The sequence below is a fragment of the Thermobia domestica genome, chromosome 12 (assembly GCF_964235325.1).
Source record: "Thermobia domestica chromosome 12, izTheDome1.hap1.1, whole genome shotgun sequence".
Classification (NCBI taxonomy): domain Eukaryota; kingdom Metazoa; phylum Arthropoda; class Insecta; order Zygentoma; family Lepismatidae; genus Thermobia; species Thermobia domestica.
Genome location: NC_137465.1, coordinates 226971712 through 226993050, shown reverse-complemented (window position 1 = coordinate 226993050; position 21339 = coordinate 226971712). Strand labels below are relative to the sequence as shown.

At 36.2% G+C, this 21339-nt stretch overlaps 1 protein-coding gene across 9 annotated transcripts in view; it reads right to left on the bottom strand.

Annotated features, from left to right (window-relative positions):
* Positions 1 to 21339, bottom strand: part of LOC145667074 (dedicator of cytokinesis protein 1-like) — a 172607-nt gene that overhangs the window by 132471 nt on the left and 18797 nt on the right. For all 9 annotated transcript variants that reach the window (XM_081734781.1, XM_081734782.1, XM_081734783.1 and 6 more), the window contains exons 5-6: positions 19199 to 19328; positions 749 to 976 (exon numbers count right to left, since the gene is read on the bottom strand). In XM_081734781.1, the coding sequence (XP_081590907.1) occupies positions 749 to 976; positions 19199 to 19328 (358 nt within the window). The remainder of the gene's footprint in view (positions 1 to 748; positions 977 to 19198; positions 19329 to 21339) is intronic.

Here is a 21339-nt window from a genome sequence, read left to right as displayed (position 1 = left end):
TGCAACTGAGAAGCTTCCATGCTTCACTGCTTTCCACTAATCTCTTCGTCTTCACGTATGATTTTTATGTTTTGATATCGTCAATTAATTATAGTCTCCTTCGCCCCCTTCCTCTCTTTCCTGTCACCGTACCCTCTAGCACGTCCCTCATGATACAGTTATTTCTTAGCCAATGTCCCAACCAGTTTCTCCTGCTCTTCTTAATAATATTTAAAATTGTTCTTTTTCACCCCTACCATTTCTAACACCCTCTCGTTCGTTTTCTGCTCGACCCAGCTTATTTTCTCAATTTTTCTCCACACCAACATTTGAAAAGCTTCCAGTCGTTTTTCTTCATTTTTGCGTAATGTCCATGTTTCTGTCTTATACAGTAAATACTTCACACGAAGCATTTTATGAGTCTTTTTTCAACTCTTTACTCAAGCTCCCACAAAATAGTTTTTTTTTTCCTCCAAAAGCCTTCTTTCGCCATTCCTATACTTAAGTGTAACACAGTACTACTAAATTTATAGTTTACAATAAAACTAGGTTATTTCACCAATAAATCTACAGTAAATTTTAATTAATAAGTAATCAACTCTATAACTAATTTTTGACTTAGCTACCTACAATTCGAAGTTAAATCTGGGGATAAAGCTTGAACAGAAATTTATCTAATAATAAATTGATACTAAAGTGCATTTGTATTTTAAAAGTTACCTTGAATTATATGAAAACAGATAAAAGAACCCAAAAATAATCTACTTACCGTAAAAAGAACCCTTAAATTATGAAGCTGGTCAATATCCCGAGCCAAGCCTTCTTTGCTCCACCGAACAACGTAGTTTTCTGTTATCGCTCGTCCCTCTTTGGCATCGTATAGTGTCATAAGCAATTCTGAGTCCTCATTCATCTTACACACAAAATTGCGCACCGACACAAAAAAGATATGAGAATGATGTGTAACTGTCTTTGGTGTCTTCCTGGTTGTGCCAGACTGTTAGGGTATGAAAACAAAAAAGTACACTTAATTCATAATTACAGACATATGCTCTAGGATATAATCTAACCTACTAGGTAGATTTGTATATTTAATGGACGAGTCAAGCATAACGTATTTCCGCCAGCACTGCCTGCATCATTTCTTTCCGCTGGGTTTCGAAGATATAAAAGGTGCGATCAAAAAATGCGGTGAATGATTTTTATTTATTTTTATAGCAGCGACTGCTGAAGCTACAACCATTTGATGTAATTTGTCCGACAGCCTGATCCTGAGACAGGCAGCGTCAAGTTGGAACACGTTCTGACTTGTCAGTCAGTGTCCAGAGCCGCTAGTGTGAGGTTGTGTTTACCGTGTCTGTCGTGCATCATGGATTTCGGACAACGCGTGAACATTAAGTTCTGTTTTAGGTTGCAAAAAAGTGCCACAGAAACTCATGAAATGTTGAAATTGGTGTATAGCGACAATGCGGTAATTCTGAAGATTGTTTACAAGTGGTATAAGCGATTTAAACGTGAAAATGAGTCACTAGAAGACGAGCAACGTTCGGGACATCCATTTCCTCAAAAACAAAAGAAACCGTGGGAAACATTGTTCGTTCGAATAGGCGAATAACCATTCGAGAGTTTTCAAAGAAATAAACATCTCATACGGGTCCATGGAAAGCACTTTAACCATCGATTTGGAAATGAGAAGAGTGAGTGCGAAATTCGTTCCCCAACTTTTGACTGACGAACAGGAGATTTTGGCCGAAAAAAATATTCGTGTCTTTCCACACCCACCGTACTCTCCAGATATAACATAACGCGACTTCTGGCTCTTCCCAAAATTTAAAACCGTGTTTAAAGGAAAACGTTTAGATACCATGCCTGACATTGAGAAGGCCACAAGAAAGCAGCTGAACGCCTTTCCAAAAGAAGCCTTCCAGGAATGCTTCCAGTCTTGGATTCAACATTGGGATAAGTCCATTGTCAGTGAAGGGCAGTACTTTGAAGGAGATTCAATCAAATTCCATATGACCTTATTACTTTGTTTCTCATAAAATTATTCACCGTTATTTTGATCACACCTTGTAAGCTACATACGGAAGCTTCAATGGTTGTGTTTTGGGTTAGCTGATGAATATTATAATGAAAGAGAGAATTTCTATTTTTGTTTAAACTTCTCACAGAAGAAATTAAAAAACACAAATCAAAGCTAAGGAACGTATTTACATGAAAACAAAGTAAAACGTACACCGGCCTCTGCTTTCCTTCCCTAGTTGATGTAGTGTTTGGAACCGAAATTGTGCGTTTTGGAATTTTGTACTTAGATTGAAAGCGGAAGTAAAGAAATTACTTCACTCGTCAATTTCTTTGGAATGGATCTTCTCTTTTAAAACCATATTCATACATTCTTTCAATGTGCAAACGTAAGAAGAATACTCGTCTATAGCAAACACTAGCGCCCACAAAACAAAATTTTGAAACAATTACTACAACACCAAACATAATACAAATTCATCATACTAACATCATACAATTCCTAAAATACATATGAACACACAAAACACAATTTATAAGAAGTAAAAATAATTAATATCCAAAAATTAATTATTTCTGGGCAACTTCACAAAGTGAACAAAGAGTATTCTCCATGGATCCACGTTACACCCCTGCCTGTGGGTAAGACGGGATTAAGGTAAATTTCACTCCTAACGCGGAAAAAGAAGCTGAACCTTTGCGTGCAGGTACATGAAAGTTTGTACAAAGATTCTTTGACTAAGATGGAATTTCTCTGAGACGTAGTTTACAGAAATTCTGCTCTCTAAACTAAAAATTCCTGACCCTATTCACCTGGCGCCCCTTTTCATACACCCGGTATACTTCAGGTCGCTCCCTCCTCCTTGCTCGTTGGTCATACTTACTTTTTGCCCAACCCTTTCTGCGATTTCAGATGCATTGAATTGTCAAATATAATAACAAGTGAGTTTCGTTTCATAATATGACATTATTCAATACTCTAATGTTAAAGTAGTACATATATAACTAATGGCTGCAACGGAGGAATAAGGCTAAAGATAGACGCTGAACCCATATCCAAAAAAAAAAATTAGTCGCTATTTCTTACTGTTTTCGCTGTATGGCAATTAACATTAAAACCGGAAGTGGTAAATGATCTCTAACACTTCTGCTTGCAATGAAAAGAATACAATCAGAGATGAAACAATGGTACTGAATCCATATAAAAAAAAAAAAAAAATCTGCTTGTCACTATTTCCGTTTTATCCATTATGCGATCAGTGTTGTAATCGAATAAATGAAGATTTTCCCCACTTCCGGTTTCAACACATAGATAAAAGTCGATACAAAACTCGTTCTAGGGGCGCTGAATCTGTTAAAAAAAAAATCGACATTTCTTGGCTCTATGGAAATAAGTACTGAAATCAAAAGTACTAGTAAAATCTCACCACTTCTGGTTTTAGTAAAATGTTGCGGATGAAAACGTTTTCTTGAGACGCTGAAAAGACTGTTGAAATCTGATCGTTGCTATTTATTATTCTACCGTTCTTTTTCTACAGCGATGAATGTTAAAACAGGAAACGGTTGATTTCTACCACTTCCAATTTGAACAGAGAGTTTGGGACCTATTCTACTACTCCTGGCTTCAATTGAGACTTAGCCTACGATATGAAATCTATTCTTGGGACGCTGAATTCATTGCAAAACACCACTTCTTAATATCTTTTACCGTTTTTGCTTAATGAAAATCAGTATTAAAACCAGAAGTAGTACTGATTTTTAACCACTTCCGCTTCCGGTAGAGTGCTGCGGATGCGACGATATGCTTTCTTCAGACGCTGAATCGACTGCAAAAAGATGTTTGTAGTTATCTATCACCGTTTTTATTCTACGGAGAAAAACATTGAAACCGGAAATTACTAATTTCAACCACTTCCGTCTCGAATAACACGCTATCGGAAATGAAAGCTATTCTTGAAACGGTGAATCAATTGAAACAAAAAAACGCTTCTTGAAATCTATTACCGTATTTGCTCTAATACCTATCAACAGATAGACGGACGGACGGACGGACAGACAGACACAAGAATTCCGTTCTATAAGAGTTCCGACACCTATGCATAGTATAGTTTGGAAGTCTAATAATAATAATAATTTGTCCTTACTTGATAAGTTAAATTTTTGAAGTCCGTGTTGTACACTGAAATAGGATTTAGTGCTTATTTTTAATGCTGCAAAGAATGTTAGTATCTGTTAAGTTTTCTAAAGCTAAATTGCACATGGTTATTACAAGTGATTGGTTTACTGATAATTTCACAGTATATTTCTGCCAATAGCCTGCATCCCCGAGGTTAAGAACCATTGTTCTAAAGGGTAAGTAGGAGGATTACACGGCTTGGGAATATAATCACAAATTTGTGTATTAGTAAATACGTATTATTTAATAGACAAAACTGAATATCTCACATGGAGAATTAATCTAAGTTTTAAGGCTGGGAAAACATTTAAGAATGACTTTTGGAAAATTCATTTTCGGAGTTAAGAACTTTGAGTAACAGTTTCCAGGAAACGGGGAGAAAATCTTGCGATTTCGTGTGCGAAAGAAGAATTCAACTTGATCTTAACCTTTGACGAATTCGTTAAGGGTGCTTATGGAAAAATGTACTTAGGGGAAATGCGGATAAACAGTAGTAATGGCCCCACTCTGCCTAACTTTGGACTTTGACCCCGACCTTTATGACGTCATAGGTCAAAGGTCAATGACCTTGGCCCGGGGTCAATGACCTAGGGGTACCTAGGACCACCCCCTCTAAATTTTGGCAGGGGTACCTTGGCCCACCCCCTAAATTTTGGCAGGGGTACATAGGACCACCCCCCTTAAAAATTTTGGAAATTGCCAAATCTAAAAATTTGGTATGGTAGCCTAGGACCATAGTATGTACCTCTATCAGTATTGGGTGTCTATGTCGTTCCCTTTCATGGGTAAAAAATTGCCAAAAAGTCAAATTTCGGGGTTTTTTGACCTAATTTATCCCCTTTGATGAGGTGTTATTATCCTATATGGTTATATAGGCGTATACAGGGGTCCATTACCTTTCATAAGACATGGGTATATTAATGCACCCCTTGAAAAATTTGGGAGGGGTACCTTGGCTCACCCCTTAAATTTTGGAAATTGACCAATTTAAACATTAGGTATTATAGTACAGGACCCTAATATGTATTATGATAAATTTGGGTGGTCCACCTCATTTCCTTCTAGGGGTACAAAATTGCCAAAAATATAAACGTAAGCAGTACGTTATACCACGTGTTTGGTTTTTGGTCGATTTTATCCCCTTTGATGAGGTGTTATTATCCTATATAGTTATATGGTCATGTATAGGGGTCCATTCCCTTTCATAAGATATGGGTATATTTGTGCACCCCTTTAAAAATTTGGGAGGGGTACCTTGGCCCACCCCCTTAAATTTTGGAAATTGCCCAATTGGTATTATAGTACTGGACCCTAACATGTATTATGATAATTTGGGTGGTCCACCTCGTTCCCTTTTAGGGGTACAAAATTGCCAAAATTTTAGTACAACCACGTGTTTGGTATTTGGTACATTTTATCCCCCTTTGATGAGGTCCTATTACCTTATATGGTTATATGGTCATGTATAGGGGTCCATTATCTATCATAAGACATGGGTACATTGGTGCACCCCGGGAGGGATACCTTGGCTCACCCCTTAAATTTTGGAAAATGCCCAATTTAAACATTTGGTATTATAGTACAGGACCTCAATATGTATCATGATAAATTTGGATGGTCCACATCGTTCCCTTTTAGGGGTACAAAATTGCCAAAATATAAACGTTGTACCACGTGTTTGGTTTTTGGGCCATTTTATCCCCTTTGATGATATTCTATGATTACAGGGGTCCATTTCCTATCATAAGACATGGGTATATTGTTGCACCCTTCTTAAATTTTGGCAATGGGGGTCCACTGAAATTGTCCAATTGAAGCATAGTACAGGACCTCAATATGTTTCGGTGGTCCTATTGTCAAATTTTTAAGTACAACCACGTGTTCGGTTACTGACTCAATTTATCCTATTTGATAAGGTTATAAGGTATGGACGGGTATCCCCTTTCAATTTGGTAGGACCCTTCGGGTGTAGTACGGTCACGTGATCAATGATTTGGTTTTGATGCGCGACGAGGTCCCTGGTCAATGTTTTCTAGGAATTAGGTGGAAACTTTGAACAAGATTCATGACATTTAAAACTTTCTTTTCAACTTTCAAACTAAAAAAATCAAAACAAAAATTGAAACGAAAACTTTTAAACAAAAATCTTGAAACTAAACAATTTTCAAAACAAAAATTTGAAACGAAAAAATTTCAAACAAAAATTTTGAAACGAAAAATTTTCAACAAAAAAAATTTGAAACGAAAAATTTTCAAACAAAAAATTTTGAAACAATAAATTTACAAACAAAAATTTCAAACAAAAAATTTGAAAAAATTTTGAAACAAAATTTTTGAAACAAAAATTTTAAAACAAATTTGAAAAGAAAAATTTTTTATATAGAATTTAAATCAGTGATCAGCTTTTACGGTTAACCGTTAAACTTTATCCGGTTTTTAACTATTCGATTAAAAAATCAACGGTTTTCAACTATTCGATTAACAAATAAACGGTTTTCAACTATTCGATAAACAGATGAACGGTTTTTTCCTTTTCACACCAGTGAGTGCAAGAATTTACAAACTAAAACAAAAAAAATTTGTACTCGCTTTAAATACACATCATTTTTGAAACAAGGTGTTAGTGTTCATCATGGATACACAGTGGAAACATCCATTTACCTGTATTCTCGCAGGGCCTAGTGGGTGTGGAAAAACGTATTTTGTGAAGCGATTACTGTCACATCTCCCAACCATGATCAATGCAAAATTTCGTAAGATATACTGGTATTATGCAGAATGGCAAGATGTGTATGCAACAATGCCGGTTCCAGTAGAATTTCACGAAGGACTTCCACGAATGAAAGATTTTCAGCCTCAAGATGGACCACATTTGATTATTATTGATGACCATATGCGAGAAGTGAATAGTGATATTGTTGATATGTTCACAAAAGGATCACATCATCGAAATATTAGTGTGATTTTTATAACACAAAATGTATTTCATCAAAGTAAAGCAAATAGAAATATGAGTTTAAATTGTTCGTATTTGGTGTTGTTTAAAAATCCACGTGACAAGTCACAAATCAAGCATATGAGTTATCAAATCATGCCTGAGCATCCACTGTTTCTACAAGAAAGTTATGCAGACGCAACAAGAAATCCACATGGTTATTTACTGATGGATCTTAAACAAGATACACCCGATGAAATGCGATTTCGTACAAATATTTTTCCCGACGATTTGCATCATTATGTTTACGTACCAACAAAACATGTTTAAATTATTGTGCATGTGATAAGAATGACTTAGTCTGTCACGATGTCTCCTACAGTGAAACACGCTGATCTGCTACGTGCTCTGCACAAAGCTAAACCAAGATTGCGTAAAGCTATTATTGCCAATGCAGACGCTTCATTAATTCTTAGTATTTGTGAATGTTGTTATAATGTCTTAAAAGGCAATGTTCCACTGACAAGTGCGCAGAAATCAAGATTAAAGCGTTACAAGAACACGCTCCGCTATCTCGTAGACAATACAAAATCATTGGATAAAAAGAAGAAACATTTAGCCGTACAACAAGGAGGATTCTTACCTGCATTACTTGCACCTATTGTAGGAAGTGTGTTATCCAGTATTTTGTTTAAACAATAAACTTCATGGGACATAGCAAGAAGATGGTTTTAGTGCCACCAGAAATGCTTGAACGAATGCATGCATCATCATCCCGTGTGAGTGAAAATCGAGAATCTAATCTCGGTCGTGAAATGCAATCTATATTGAATACATCGTATCCAAGTGATGAAGAAAAATGGAATCAGTACAATAGAATATTACAGAAATATCTTTATGTGATACGTAAACAAGAAGAACCAATACCACTTACAATTACATCAATGAAACCTGATAGTGGCGTCCCGAATGTTGACGATAGCACGAAACAAGAAATTTTAGCCGCAATACCACAAATGTATCGTAAGAAAGCCGAACTACTATTCCGTCGTTTAAAACAAGATGACGCAATTACGTGGGATCATAAAGGAACAGTGTACATCAATGATAATAAACTACATGGATCCAATATTGTAGATTTAATGTGCGATGTGACTCGACCGAGGAAACATTCTAATCCTCAAGGCTGGGAATTGTTTTGCAACTACCTTGCATCGTCAAACACACCTCAAGAATTGATTGGTAATCCACGAAGATTAAACTATATTATCAAGCATAATAGTACAACAGCATCTGAAGGATCTGCACCACCAAAACCGGCACCTGAATTATTTTCTTCCGGAGAAGAAGAAGAAGAAGAAGATGACGATGATGTTTTAGAAGTCCGACCAAAAAGAAAACGTATCATTCCACAATGGTCAACGTACAAACCATGAACAAAAAGTTGAAGTCCATTTATTACAATCCTGCACATCCTGCATCATTTTCTACTGCAAAGAAATTATGGCAAGCCACAGGAAAATCTATACCTCTAGCCAAAATAAAACTTTGGTTAAACAAACAACCTACCTACACGTTACATCGTCCTGTACGTCGTCGTTTCCGTAGAGATTTTTATCTTGTTAACAATATTGATGATCAATGGGAATGTGATTTAAATGATTTACAATCACTTCAAAACTATAATGACAATTACCGCTATATTCTTACGGTGATTGATGTGTTTAGTCGGTACGGATGGGCTGTACCACTAAAATCAAAAAGTGCCGAGGATATAGTGAATGCATTTGAAATGATTTTCCAGGACAGGAAACCAATTGTGCTACGTAGTGATCAAGGAACTGAATTTACCAACAAGACAGTACAAAAGTTTCTCAGGAAACACAACGTGCAACATGTTACAACAAAGGATCCAGATATTAAAGCCAGCATCGCAGAAAGATTTAATCAGACATTGAAACATCGTATGTGGAAATACTTTACCAAATATCAAACATACAATTACATCAAAGTATTGCCTTTACTTGTAAAAGCATACAATGAAAGTCGGCATTCCAGTATTAAAATGGCACCTGCAAACGTTTCTCAGGACAATTTACTGGAGGTGTGGCATAACTTATACGACAAAAAGCTACAACGTTCAAAACAAGATACGGATTTATCTGTTGGTGATACTGTTCGTATAAGTAAAACAAAACGTATCTTTGACAAGGGTTACCTCGAGAACTGGACTTGGGAAATATTTAGAGTAAAAGCCATTGTACCAAGAAACCCACCAGTGTATCGACTAGAGGATTTAAATCATCAACTCATCGATGGTGTTTTCTACAGAGAAGAATTACAGCCAGTGCCGCTCCCTTCGACGTTCCTCATCGATAAAATATTACGTACAAGAACAAAAGGTCGCAGAAAGGAGTATCTCGTCCAGTGGAAAGGATATCCTTCCTCATTCAATTCGTGGATCCCTGCAACTTCATTGAAGAAGAAGAATGGAACCTGATCAAGATTTTTACGTTACACTTCCCAGTAATAGTTCCATGGATTATTTTTCAGAAAATACATTGACTTCATATATTACGAAATTACAACGACGTGTAGAGTTTCGCCAGAAATGGGATGTGGCAATTGTAGAGATTCATTATCCACATTCTTTGCTGAACATTAACAGTAAAAACAATAAAATATATTACAAATCATCAAGTAGTAATGATCAAGATTCACCCTTTGGGACTTGAAAGAAAGAGACCAGCAGCAAACAACAATGACTGCATTCCAAAGTGATAGTGTACCACCTGAACAGCCCGGGGCTAAAGAAATCCAACAGCTGAGTTCCGAAGGCGCCACAGGGAGCAGGAAGAAGAGTTTATCTTCCCCCTCTTCGTCCAAGAACCAACTTATTGTGACAAACCCAGTCAATGTGTATGAAAAATGTGTATCAAGGACTCTCCATCTGTAAGTAAGATAAGAGATAAAAATATGCATGTACTAGAATGTTTAAAAAAGAAGGTCAGCGACACGTTAACACAAATAGGTAGAACTAACTTGCAAATATATTTCCAGAATTGTCGTAGCTTATGATGTAAAAGTGAAATATTTTATACTAATGTTTTATCTTCTAACTATGATATTATTATAGCTGTTGAAAGTTGGTTGTGTGAGGGTTACTATAATTCTGAATATTTTGATGACAGATACACGGTATTTCGTCAAGACAGGAACTTGAAACTATTTGGGACATCAAAGGGAGGGGGTGTAATAATAGCAATACATTCAGATTTCAATGTTCAGTTTGTTAATTCATATGATGCAGGATTTGAATGTATTCTAATCAAACTTATAAACAAATCATTAGTTGTGTATATTTGTGCTTTGTATATAGGGCCAGAATCGAAAATAAGCACTTACGAAAACTTCTATCAATTCATTGAAAGTAATTGCCCAGTGGGTAGCTCTATTCTCTGTATTGGGGACTTCAACCTCCCGGAAATTAGCAATTCTATGTTTGACTTCACTCATTCCTCAACTAAATGTAAAAGCCTCCTCAATTTCCTGTCACTCTATAATTTAACTATGTATAATAATATACAAAATACCAATAACCGTACACTGGACCTAGTACTCTCGAATGCATGCGAAATTGAAGTAAACCGTGAAAATTCACCATTGGTACCTATAGACAATCACCATCCCCCCTTAATTATAGCGCTTTCAGTTAAACGTTTTCCAAAACCAAAAGTAAACAATAGATCATCTGGTTTTAATTTCAGAAAAGCCGATTATCATAAATTGTATTTAGAACTTTCAAAAGTTAATTTTAATTGCCTTTCATATTTAAATGACGTAAATGAAGCTGTAGAAACTTTTTATCAATTAATTGACGACGTATTTAAACAATGCATTCCAACTAAAAAGAATCCCAGTAATAAAATCTTTCCTGTCTGGTTTAACTCAGAAATAATTCGAAAAATCAAGCAAAAATCGTACTATCACAAAAAGTGGAAGAACACAATAGACAACAATACATATTACCGTGATAAATTTTGTAGTTTAAGGACGGAGGTAAAGACAAAAATTGCGAAAGCATACAAAGAATTCGCAGCTAACTCCGAGAATTGCATAGCAGATGATCCAACAAACTTTTGGAATTTTATCAAAAATAAAACAAGGCATTTGACTAATGGCCCCCTTATGTATAATGGTGAAAGTCTACAGTGTAACAGGGATATTGCGGAGGCTTTTGCACATTATTTTAAGTCTGTTTACAATCATGAACCTGTGAGTTATAACACTGATGCTCTAATGTCGCACGAACCTAGAAGTATATCACTCGATATTTTCCAAATCACTGAAATAACAATATCAGAAATAGAACATGCCATTAAAAGGTTGAAATCTAGAACAGCGTGTGGCCCTGATGGTATCCCACCCTACATAATAAAGGGAACTATTGATATCATAAAACATCCTATACATATACTATTAAACATGTCCGTAAAATATAATGTTTTTCCAGACCGATGGAAAGAAAGCTTGATATGTCCTATTCCAAAGACTAGCAATGCTAAAAATATAGAAAGCTTTAGACCAATTGCAATTCTATCCCCATTTCCAAAAATTTATGAATATATAATACACAATCGCTTACTTAATCATGTTAGATCCAGTATCTCTGTATACCAACACGGATTTCTCAAGAATAGATCCACTTCAACTAATTTGACAATTATAACAAACTTTATAGCTTCAGAACTAGACAAAGGAGGGCAGGTGGATGTAATCTATACAGACTTTCAGAAAGCGTTCGATTTAGTTAACCACGACATTTTGCTTGAAAAACTAGCTCTTATGAATCTTTCTAAGCAAGCATTAGTACTTTTCACATCATACTTACGTGATCGTAAACAATCTGTAGCTTACAAAGGTCATATCTCCAAAAATTTTAATGCTACATCGCGAGTACCGCAAGGATCAAACCTTGGACCTTTATTATTCCTCATCACTATCAATGACATAACTAAGCACATCAAGAAATCGCATACTTTACTATTTGCAGATGACTTAAAATTATATACTCAAATTAAATCACTTGAAGACTGTAAAAACCTCCAGGAAGACTTGGAAAATGTAAAACACTGGTGCCACGTGAATAAATTTAGCCTAAACATAACTAAATGTAAAGCTATTACATTTACTAGAAAAGGAAAATACATAAATTATGATTATACTATTGACGGTATAAATCTTTGTAGGCCGGAAACTGTTAAAGACCTTGGTGTTACCTTCGACCCAAAACTGACTTTCGCAAATCACATTGAAACTATTGCAAACAATGCTTATAAGAGTCTTGGATTTGTTTGTCGTGTAAGTAGAGACTTCCGTAGCCACATGACAATTTTGAAACTATATTATTCGTATATCAGATCCCAACTGGAATACGCTTCTGTTATTTGGACTCCTCATAATGGAAAATATATCCAAATGATTGAAAGAGTGCAGTGTAAGTTTTTGAGATTACTAATGTATAAAAAAACTGGAATGTACCCAGCATACATATCATACCCAGAACTAACAAACAATTTCAATATACCGACATTAGAGCAACGTAGGTATGTTAATGATTTAGTTTTTCTACATAAAATAATAAATAATAAAATTGATTGCATAGAACTAAGTTCTAATATATTTCTGCATGTTCCGACGTCTAGAACGAGGTTAAGCAATAGTAGTACCATGTACTGTAAGAAAGCACGCACTGACATCCTGTATAAATCCCCTTTATGGAGAATGAGCTCTCACTACAATAATATTGAAGAAAAGTGTGAAATGATAGACATATTCAATATGTCTGAAAAAATGTTTAGGAACACAATTTGTAGTATGATGAGCTGAGTTAATTAATGAAACAATAAAAATTTCTGTATGTTTTTCTTCTGTAAAAATAATGATATTTTACCATATATGTAAACAAACACTGTAAATGGGCAGGACGCGTGTTGTGTTGTTGTTACAATAAATAAATAAATAAATAAATAAATAAATAAGAACCGTGGAAGGTTGTAACGATCCCTGTACGCTATTATAGCAATATACGGGATCTTATTCATGCAATTAATATACATCATAAAGAAACCAATTTATTTATATCTCATGACGCAACTAATAATATATGCCTCATAAGACATCCCAAAAAGGAAATCCATACTTCTGTACAAATCTTACCAAGTGTTAGTTTAATGCTTGGATTTGAACCGAAAAGTGATTTAAAAGATATGGAAAAGGGACAATATACACCGGATGTACGATTAGGTTTACCATCACAAATGTACGTCTATTGTGACATTATTGAATCTGTCATTGTTGGAGATACAATGGTACCCTTGCTACGAATTGTCAACATGGATCCTGTGAATCATACTTTTGGAAGTCATGCAGTACAAATCTTTAATCCTGCACATTATGTTCCGGTGGAAAAAATGAATTTTGAGCAAATACAAATCGATATAAGGGACAGCACAGGTCATCGTATGCCATTCACCTTTGGAATGGTGTGTACAAAACTACATTTCCGTCGTCGTCGTCATGACTGATCCGTATTTGCAATACTACCAAAAACAAGCGTTGTCCGGTATCGGCAACGTCTATATGGGAAGTCCCTATCAAGCAGGACATGGCATTGGAAGTTTCCTTGGTGGCTTATTTCGTTCAGTGTTACCACTTGTGAAGCAAGGCGCTAAAACTGTGGGAAAAGAATTATTAAAATCAGGTGCCAATATGATTAATGATGTGGTGATCTCGAATCAACCGCTGGAAGAATCGTTTCATCAACGTATGCAAGAGGCAAAATCAAATTTACAAGAAAAAGCTAAAAATAAGTTGAAAACTATGCTGGGAAGTGGATATCATAAACGAAAATGGGATGACTGCTCTCAGTTTGAGGTTGACCTTCCAACGATCAACAACATCATCAATCCTACGAAGAGACGTAAATTATCACATAAGAAGAAGAAGAAATCATTGGCATCGTCACCAGATATTTTTGATTAATTCAACGATGGCTTTCTTACATCATCAATCCTGTGAATGTGTAAAATGTGAATTGGACATTTTTTCAACGTTACCCACGCAAACCAGTGTTCTGGACAATCGTATTATTGGCTACAAACCAATTAGTTCAATAGCTGAAAATTCACCAATAGAATTTGTAGTGAGTGTTAGCAGTGATGAATACATTGATTTGCCACAAACCTTATTATACATCCAAGCACAAATTGTGAAACCAGATGGTTCCTCCTTCATCAATACGGATAAAGCAATTGCACCTGTCAATGATTTTCTAAATGCTATGTTTAGTGAAGTACAAATCTACTTGAACAATAAACTGATTTCATTTCCGTCACATAATCATCCATATCGTTCGTACATGGAAAAACTGCTCAATTATAGTGATGGAGCTAAAAATACACATTTACAAACAGCAATGTGGTTTCAAGATACGGCTGGTCATATGAACGCAACCACAAGTGAGAACAAAGGATTTCAACAACGCTATGAACTGACAAAACAAAGTATGAAATTCGATATGATTGGACATCTTCATTGTGACATTTTTAATCAAGATAAATTTTTAATTCATGGAGTGGAATTACGTGTGAAACTTATTCCTGCAAAACCAAACTTTTGTCTCATGGCCGGTGAAAGTGGTGTCAATGCAAAAATCAATATTCTAGATGCATCGTTGCAGGTGAAAAAAGTCAGCATCAGCCCTAGTGTCAAATTGGCACACAATAAAATTTTACAATCTACACCGGCAAAGTATCCTCTGACAAGGGTTCAAATGAAATCATTTACCATCCCGAAGGATATACAATCCAAAACTATTGATAACCTGTTTATGGAAACATTGCCAAATCGTATTATTGTAGGATTTACATCGAATGAAGCATCCAGTGGAACTATTACCAGCAATCCATTTGAATTTCAACATCTAAACATTAATTTCTTTACATTGTACGTGGATGGAAAAGCTGTACCTTCAAAACCATTGCAACCCAACTTTGAAGAAAATCTCTACATTTCATCGTACCACACATTGTTCTCAGGCTCTGGCATACATTTTACCAATACTGGAAATACAATTTCAAGAGCCGACTACAAGAATGGATATACACTGTTTGTATTTGACCTAACTCCCGATTCTTCTGCTGGAGATTGTCACTATTGGAATTTACAACGACATGGAGCCATCCGATTGGAAGTTCATTTCCAAGAGAAATTAGCAGCACCTGCAAACTGTATTGTGTATGGGGAGTTTTCCTCACTCCTAGAGATAGACCACCAGCGCAACATTATCCTGGACTTTTAAATTACAAGGTACGTATACGTTATGTATCATTTCCATTCACGATGTTGAATACATTACAATTAGCTAGTGCTTTAAACGGTAGTCCATTGTTCAGAAATCATTTTACTGGGGTATTTGCAAGCGATGAGTTGCCCTCACGGATTTCTCTTCCTCTGGCAATCATTGTAAATACAGATCCATCTACAAAACTAGGAAGTCATTGGATTGCAATTTATATTGATAATCGCGGTGTTGGAGAATATTTTGACAGCTATGGCCTTCCTCCTTATGTACCACAGCATGTTGCATTCTTAAAACTTCATTGTATGTACTATAAATATAATAATAGCCAAATGCAAAGTCTTGGTTCATCCGTATGTGGCTATTATGCTTATTTTTATTTGTGCTGTAAAGCCCAAGGAAAATCTCTGCGTGAAATTCAATATTTGTTCACAACAGTACCCACGGTTAATGATCGTAGACTGCTGCAATATACATTCTAGGTAATTTTATCATATTTATCATTGTAAGTGTATTTGTTTTATCATCATCTATTTCTATACTAATCATCTTTTTCCTCGTTCTTTTTTACAGAATTCACAATACGAAGCTTTGCAAACGGGTGCTATGCTGCAAAACATGGAAACAAATCATTACAATCAAGAAGAGGAGGCAGTCTAATGAAGAAACCCAGCTCAATATACAAACATTGTCATTAAGAAAGAAAAAGAAGAAACCAGAAATATGAATAAAATACAATTTATGCTGACCTATGTGTTTTTATTGTTCATTCCACATACAACGTTATCAGATTCTCCTAAAGAACTGTGCGATATAAGACGAGAACCCTGTGCAAAGTTTCCACCTAATTCCTAGAGAACATTGACCAGGGATTTCGTCGCGCATCAAAACCAAATCATTGATCACGTGACCGTACTACACCCGAAGGGTCCTACCAAATTGAAAGGGGATACCCGTCAATACCTTATCAAATAGGATAAATTGAGCCAATAACAGAACACGTGGTTGTACTTAAAAATTTGACAATAGGACCACCGAAACATATTGAGGTCCTGTACTATGCTTCAATTGGACAATTTCAGTGGACCCCCATTGCCAAAATTTAAGAAGGGTGCAACAATATACCCATGTCTTATGATAGGAAATGGACCCCTGTAATCATAGAATATCATCAAAGGGGATAAAATGGCCCAAAAACCAAACACGTGGTACAACGTTTATATTTTGGCAATTTTGTACCCCTAAAAGGGAACGATGTGGACCACCCAAATTTATCATAATACATGTTAGGGTCCAGTACTATAATACCAATTGGGCAATTTCCAAAATTTAAGGGGGTGGGCCAAGGTACCCCTCCCAAATTTTTAAAGGGGTGCACAAATATACCCATATCTTATGAAAGGGAATGGACCCCTATACATGACCATATAACTATATAGGATAATAACACCTCATCAAAGGGGATAAAATCGACCAAAAACCAAACACGTGGTATAACGTACTGCTTACGTTTATATTTTTGGCAATTTTGTACCCCTAGAAGGAAATGAGGTGGACCACCCAAATTTATCATAATACATATTAGGGTCCTGTACTATAATACCTAATGTTTAAATTGGTCAATTTCCAAAATTTAAGGGGTGAGCCAAGGTACCCCTCCCAAATTTTTCAAGGGGTGCATTAATATACCCATGTCTTATGAAAGGTAATGGACCCCTGTATACGCCTATATAACCATATAGGATAATAACACCTCATCAAAGGGGATAAATTAGGTCAAAAAACCCCGAAATTTGACTTTTTGGCAATTTTTTACCCATGAAAGGGAACGACATAGACACCCAATACTGATAGAGGTACATACTATGGTCCTAGGCTACCATACCAAATTTTTAGATTCGGCAATTTCCAAAATTTAAGGGGGGTGGTCCTATGTACCCCTGCCAAAATTTAGGGGGTGGGCCAAGGTACCCCTGCCAAAATTTAGAGGGGGTGGTCCTAGGTACCCCTAGGTCATTGACCCCGGGCCAAGGTCACTGACCTTTGACCTATGACGTTATAAAGGTCGGGGTCAAAGTCCAAAGTTAGGCAGAGTGGGGCCATTACTACTTAGACCATATGTCTTTACCTAACAAGTTCATGAATTTGGGTAAATCCACCAGGGATGATGATTGAGCAGGAGGTGTTGAACGTTATCTTTCCATTACTAGATATCCGGAACTTTTGGGTGTAAGAACTTGATTTGTTTAATGCAAATGTCCCATTACAGGGCAACTTTTGCGAAACGTGATCTCTCAGCGAAGGGGAAAAGAGTTGAACTTTCATCAGATTTACAAAACCGTTACAAACAGAAACCTTTTTTTTTTTTTTAATTTTTCCTTTCAGCAACCGTTCTTTGTGAACCCTAAGCTATGGATAAAACTAAGCTTAGCCAAATACCAAAACTACAAGTGGAAAATGGAGAGGTGAACTATTCCTTGCCTTCAATCAAATCTCCGAAACCTCCGAGCATACGAAACTGATCTTCTGCACTTAAGGAAACAGTTTTCGGCTCATCATTAAGATTTCCAAAATCACTTCACAGAAAATTTTGTACAAATGTTCTCTTTTGCCCTAGATGGAGTTTTGAAAAATCCCAGTCTGAAGGACTAAAAAGTCTTCCATTATATATTATTCTGTGTTTCTTTTGAACTGAACATGAAGTAATGAAACTTACAAGTATTTCTTGACATACAGAATACGAATATCTCATGCAAGAAGGTGATTTAGCATACACTAAGTTTGAGTATGAAAAGACATTTAGGAATGGCTATTGAAAAACTCAGTTTTGGGAACTAAAATTTTCACAAACGGAAGAATCTTCCGACCTTTAACTGGAAGGAAACTATTTAACCTTGTCTCCACTTTGACAAAACATATTTACGGGAGCATCTCAGAAAGTGGATTTTCTAAGGATAAAGATTCGCTAAAACTTTTTCCTAACGATTTACACGATCCTGATGTTGGAAAAGTTATTCAAGAGTTTATCTAACTCCAGCGGAATCGCAGTTGGATCTACATATATAAAACCTGAAAAAGTTTATGTATATTTTAAATATTTGAATAAGTCTTGATTCTTCCCGTTCGAAGAACAGGCCCGTATTTCTCCATTGTGCGCTCCTGTGCTCTAAATAATTTCAGCCCCCGCATAAAATTTGCCGCCCCTTGAAAACAACCAATATTAGGGTTGAATTCACAGTTTATGGGGTCGCTGAGATGAATAATGACAGTTTTAAACCGATTCAAATTCAAGGTCATACTCTATATCCCAGGAAGGGGGCCAGATTTTAAAAGTAGAAAAAGACAGTGTGTTGAATTCATAGTTTTTGAGGTTGCTGAGTTCAATGGTATAAATTTTCATCTTGGGGTGGGGAAGAGGATGACTTTTTAAAAATAATCAGATAAGCTAGCTAATTAGTGACTACTGTAATTAGAGCGAATTAAACACATGAACATATTTTCTCGCGCTTGCGTGAGACTGTGTGGGTTGCTAGTTTTAAATATTACTTTATTGTAAATCTTAAAAAAAAAAAAAAAAAAAAAAAAAAAAAAAAAATGCCGCCCTGTGCTCGAGCACAGAATTGCACTTACCTAAATACGGGCAAGATGAAGAACAGTTACTTCTGTTGGTATTATAAGAAACAATTTACATCAAACAAATATATCACAACAACGATCAACTTACCGCTTCCGTTGCTTTTCGTATCCTATCGGTAGCCAATTCATGTTGCCAATATAATTGTATCGTTGACGTGATGTCTGGATTTAAGATATTTCCTTGTTCATCCCTCACTACCATATCCAACCCCAATATTCTAGAAATAAACAAATAATACGTAGAATAGAGCCGCATAACAAGATAACTAATCACAAATCTATAATGTACAAATATAGTTTACATAATAATAATAATAATAATAATAATAAATTTGAATACCCTTTACGAGCTTAAATCGCTCTCTGACAGCATAGCTTTATGTGAAAAATTTCAAGGAACATGCACCTCTGTTTGCTGCGGATAAGCGTAAAAGTGGGAAGAGAAAGAGTGGGAAGTGTCTAAATTTTCTTAAAACGTCCGTATCTCACACTTACAACCATTTTGAACATTTTCGTATTTCCTCGTTTGATCCGTTGGCTTTTCGATATTTATATATCAGGCGCTGATTTTCTTATTCCCTTGATCAGTGTATACAGATAGAAAGGAGTGGTGTATGTATCGAGGCACATCCAAAAAGTAACTTTCCCACGCGTCCCATAGCTAGGAAACCATATGTTGCGCGAAACGACTGCGTGCACGTGAAAGAGTAAGATCCGAGCATGGCGCATGCGTCAGCGGAACTTCTCTAGTGTTCTCAGTAGCGTCGTGGCAACGGTTGAAGTTGGACGTTCCTATTCCAGCTCCCGCCACGTGTGAACTGCAAGCAATGATGAATGTTTTGAAAGCACAGGGCATAGCGCCGATTGAAATCCATTGTCAGCTGTACAAGGTCTATGGGTCTAACGTCATGAACAAGCAAATGGTGTGTTGCTGGTGTAGACAATTTGCACAAGGATGCCAAAATGTGCATGATGAGGAGCGCAGTGGGAGGCCAACCATCATCACAGACCGCCTTGTGGACCTTGTTCGGGAATGCATCACGCAGAACTGTCGCTTCACACTAACGGAACTCAGTAGTTAGTTCCCGTAGATTTCCCGCTCCTTACTGCACACCACTGTCACGAAGCGCCTGTTGTTCAAGAAGATATGTGCCGAAGCAACTGACTCCAGAATACAAATCAAGGCGAATGGGGTCAGCACTGACATTTTTGCAACGAAACCACGAAGAGGGAGATGAGTTTCTGGACAACAGATCTCCTGCAGCAGTTCGGTTGGGACATTTTGGATCATCCACCGTATAGCCCGGACCTCACTCCAAGCGATTACCATCTATTCTTACACATGAAGAGATTCCTGTGAGGTCAGCATCAGCATTTTCAGAATGTTGGAGAGGAGGAAAAGATTGTCAAACAGTGGTTCCAATCTCACGCAGGGGAGTCCTATAACAACAGGTATAGACAATAACAAATGTCTGAATTCCGGTGATGAATACGCTGAAAAATAGCTAAACATATCCTGTATCTGGTACAATAAATGTTTCCATTCAAGGCCTTTGGGAAAGTCACTTTCTGGATGCATCTCGTATTTGTGTAACGAAAAGTTTATTCTAAAATTTAACTAACAATACTAAAAAAAAAATTCATTACCTTACAGTATCAATGCATTTGTTCCAGCAAATATGATTTCGAGACCCGGTTTTGCTCTCATTGTCAGTCGCTCAATGTACGAAGAGCAATCAAATGACAGGACTCGCAAGTATTGGTCCAGGACACTTACTGATACTTAACTTACTGTATATTAAACACATCCTCTTCCGAAATGCCCCAAGACATCTTCTTTATTTCATTTTAATATTTTTCCACTGTATATGTACGGTCATAAACAGGTGCACTTTCACACTTTTTTTTTTTTTTTTTTTTTTTTAATTAAATACTCTTGATCCAAAACCAGTTAATTCATATTAAACCCTACTTCTCAACTCTGTAGAAGTAAATAGGGTAAATGATGCCGAAATATAGGTGTTGAAAAATCAACGGATATCGTGCGCTGAATTTACTAATTCCGTCGCAGTTTATCGATTAGGTTCTTGATTCGAATCTCCCGTTAACGTGTGCCAGTACTGAAAAGGGACGTCAATTTTTAAACAAAAACCTCATTAAAACTATTAATAAACCATTACTTTAATTTTAAGAGGCAATATTTAGTTTTATTAGAAAATTCAAAGCTAT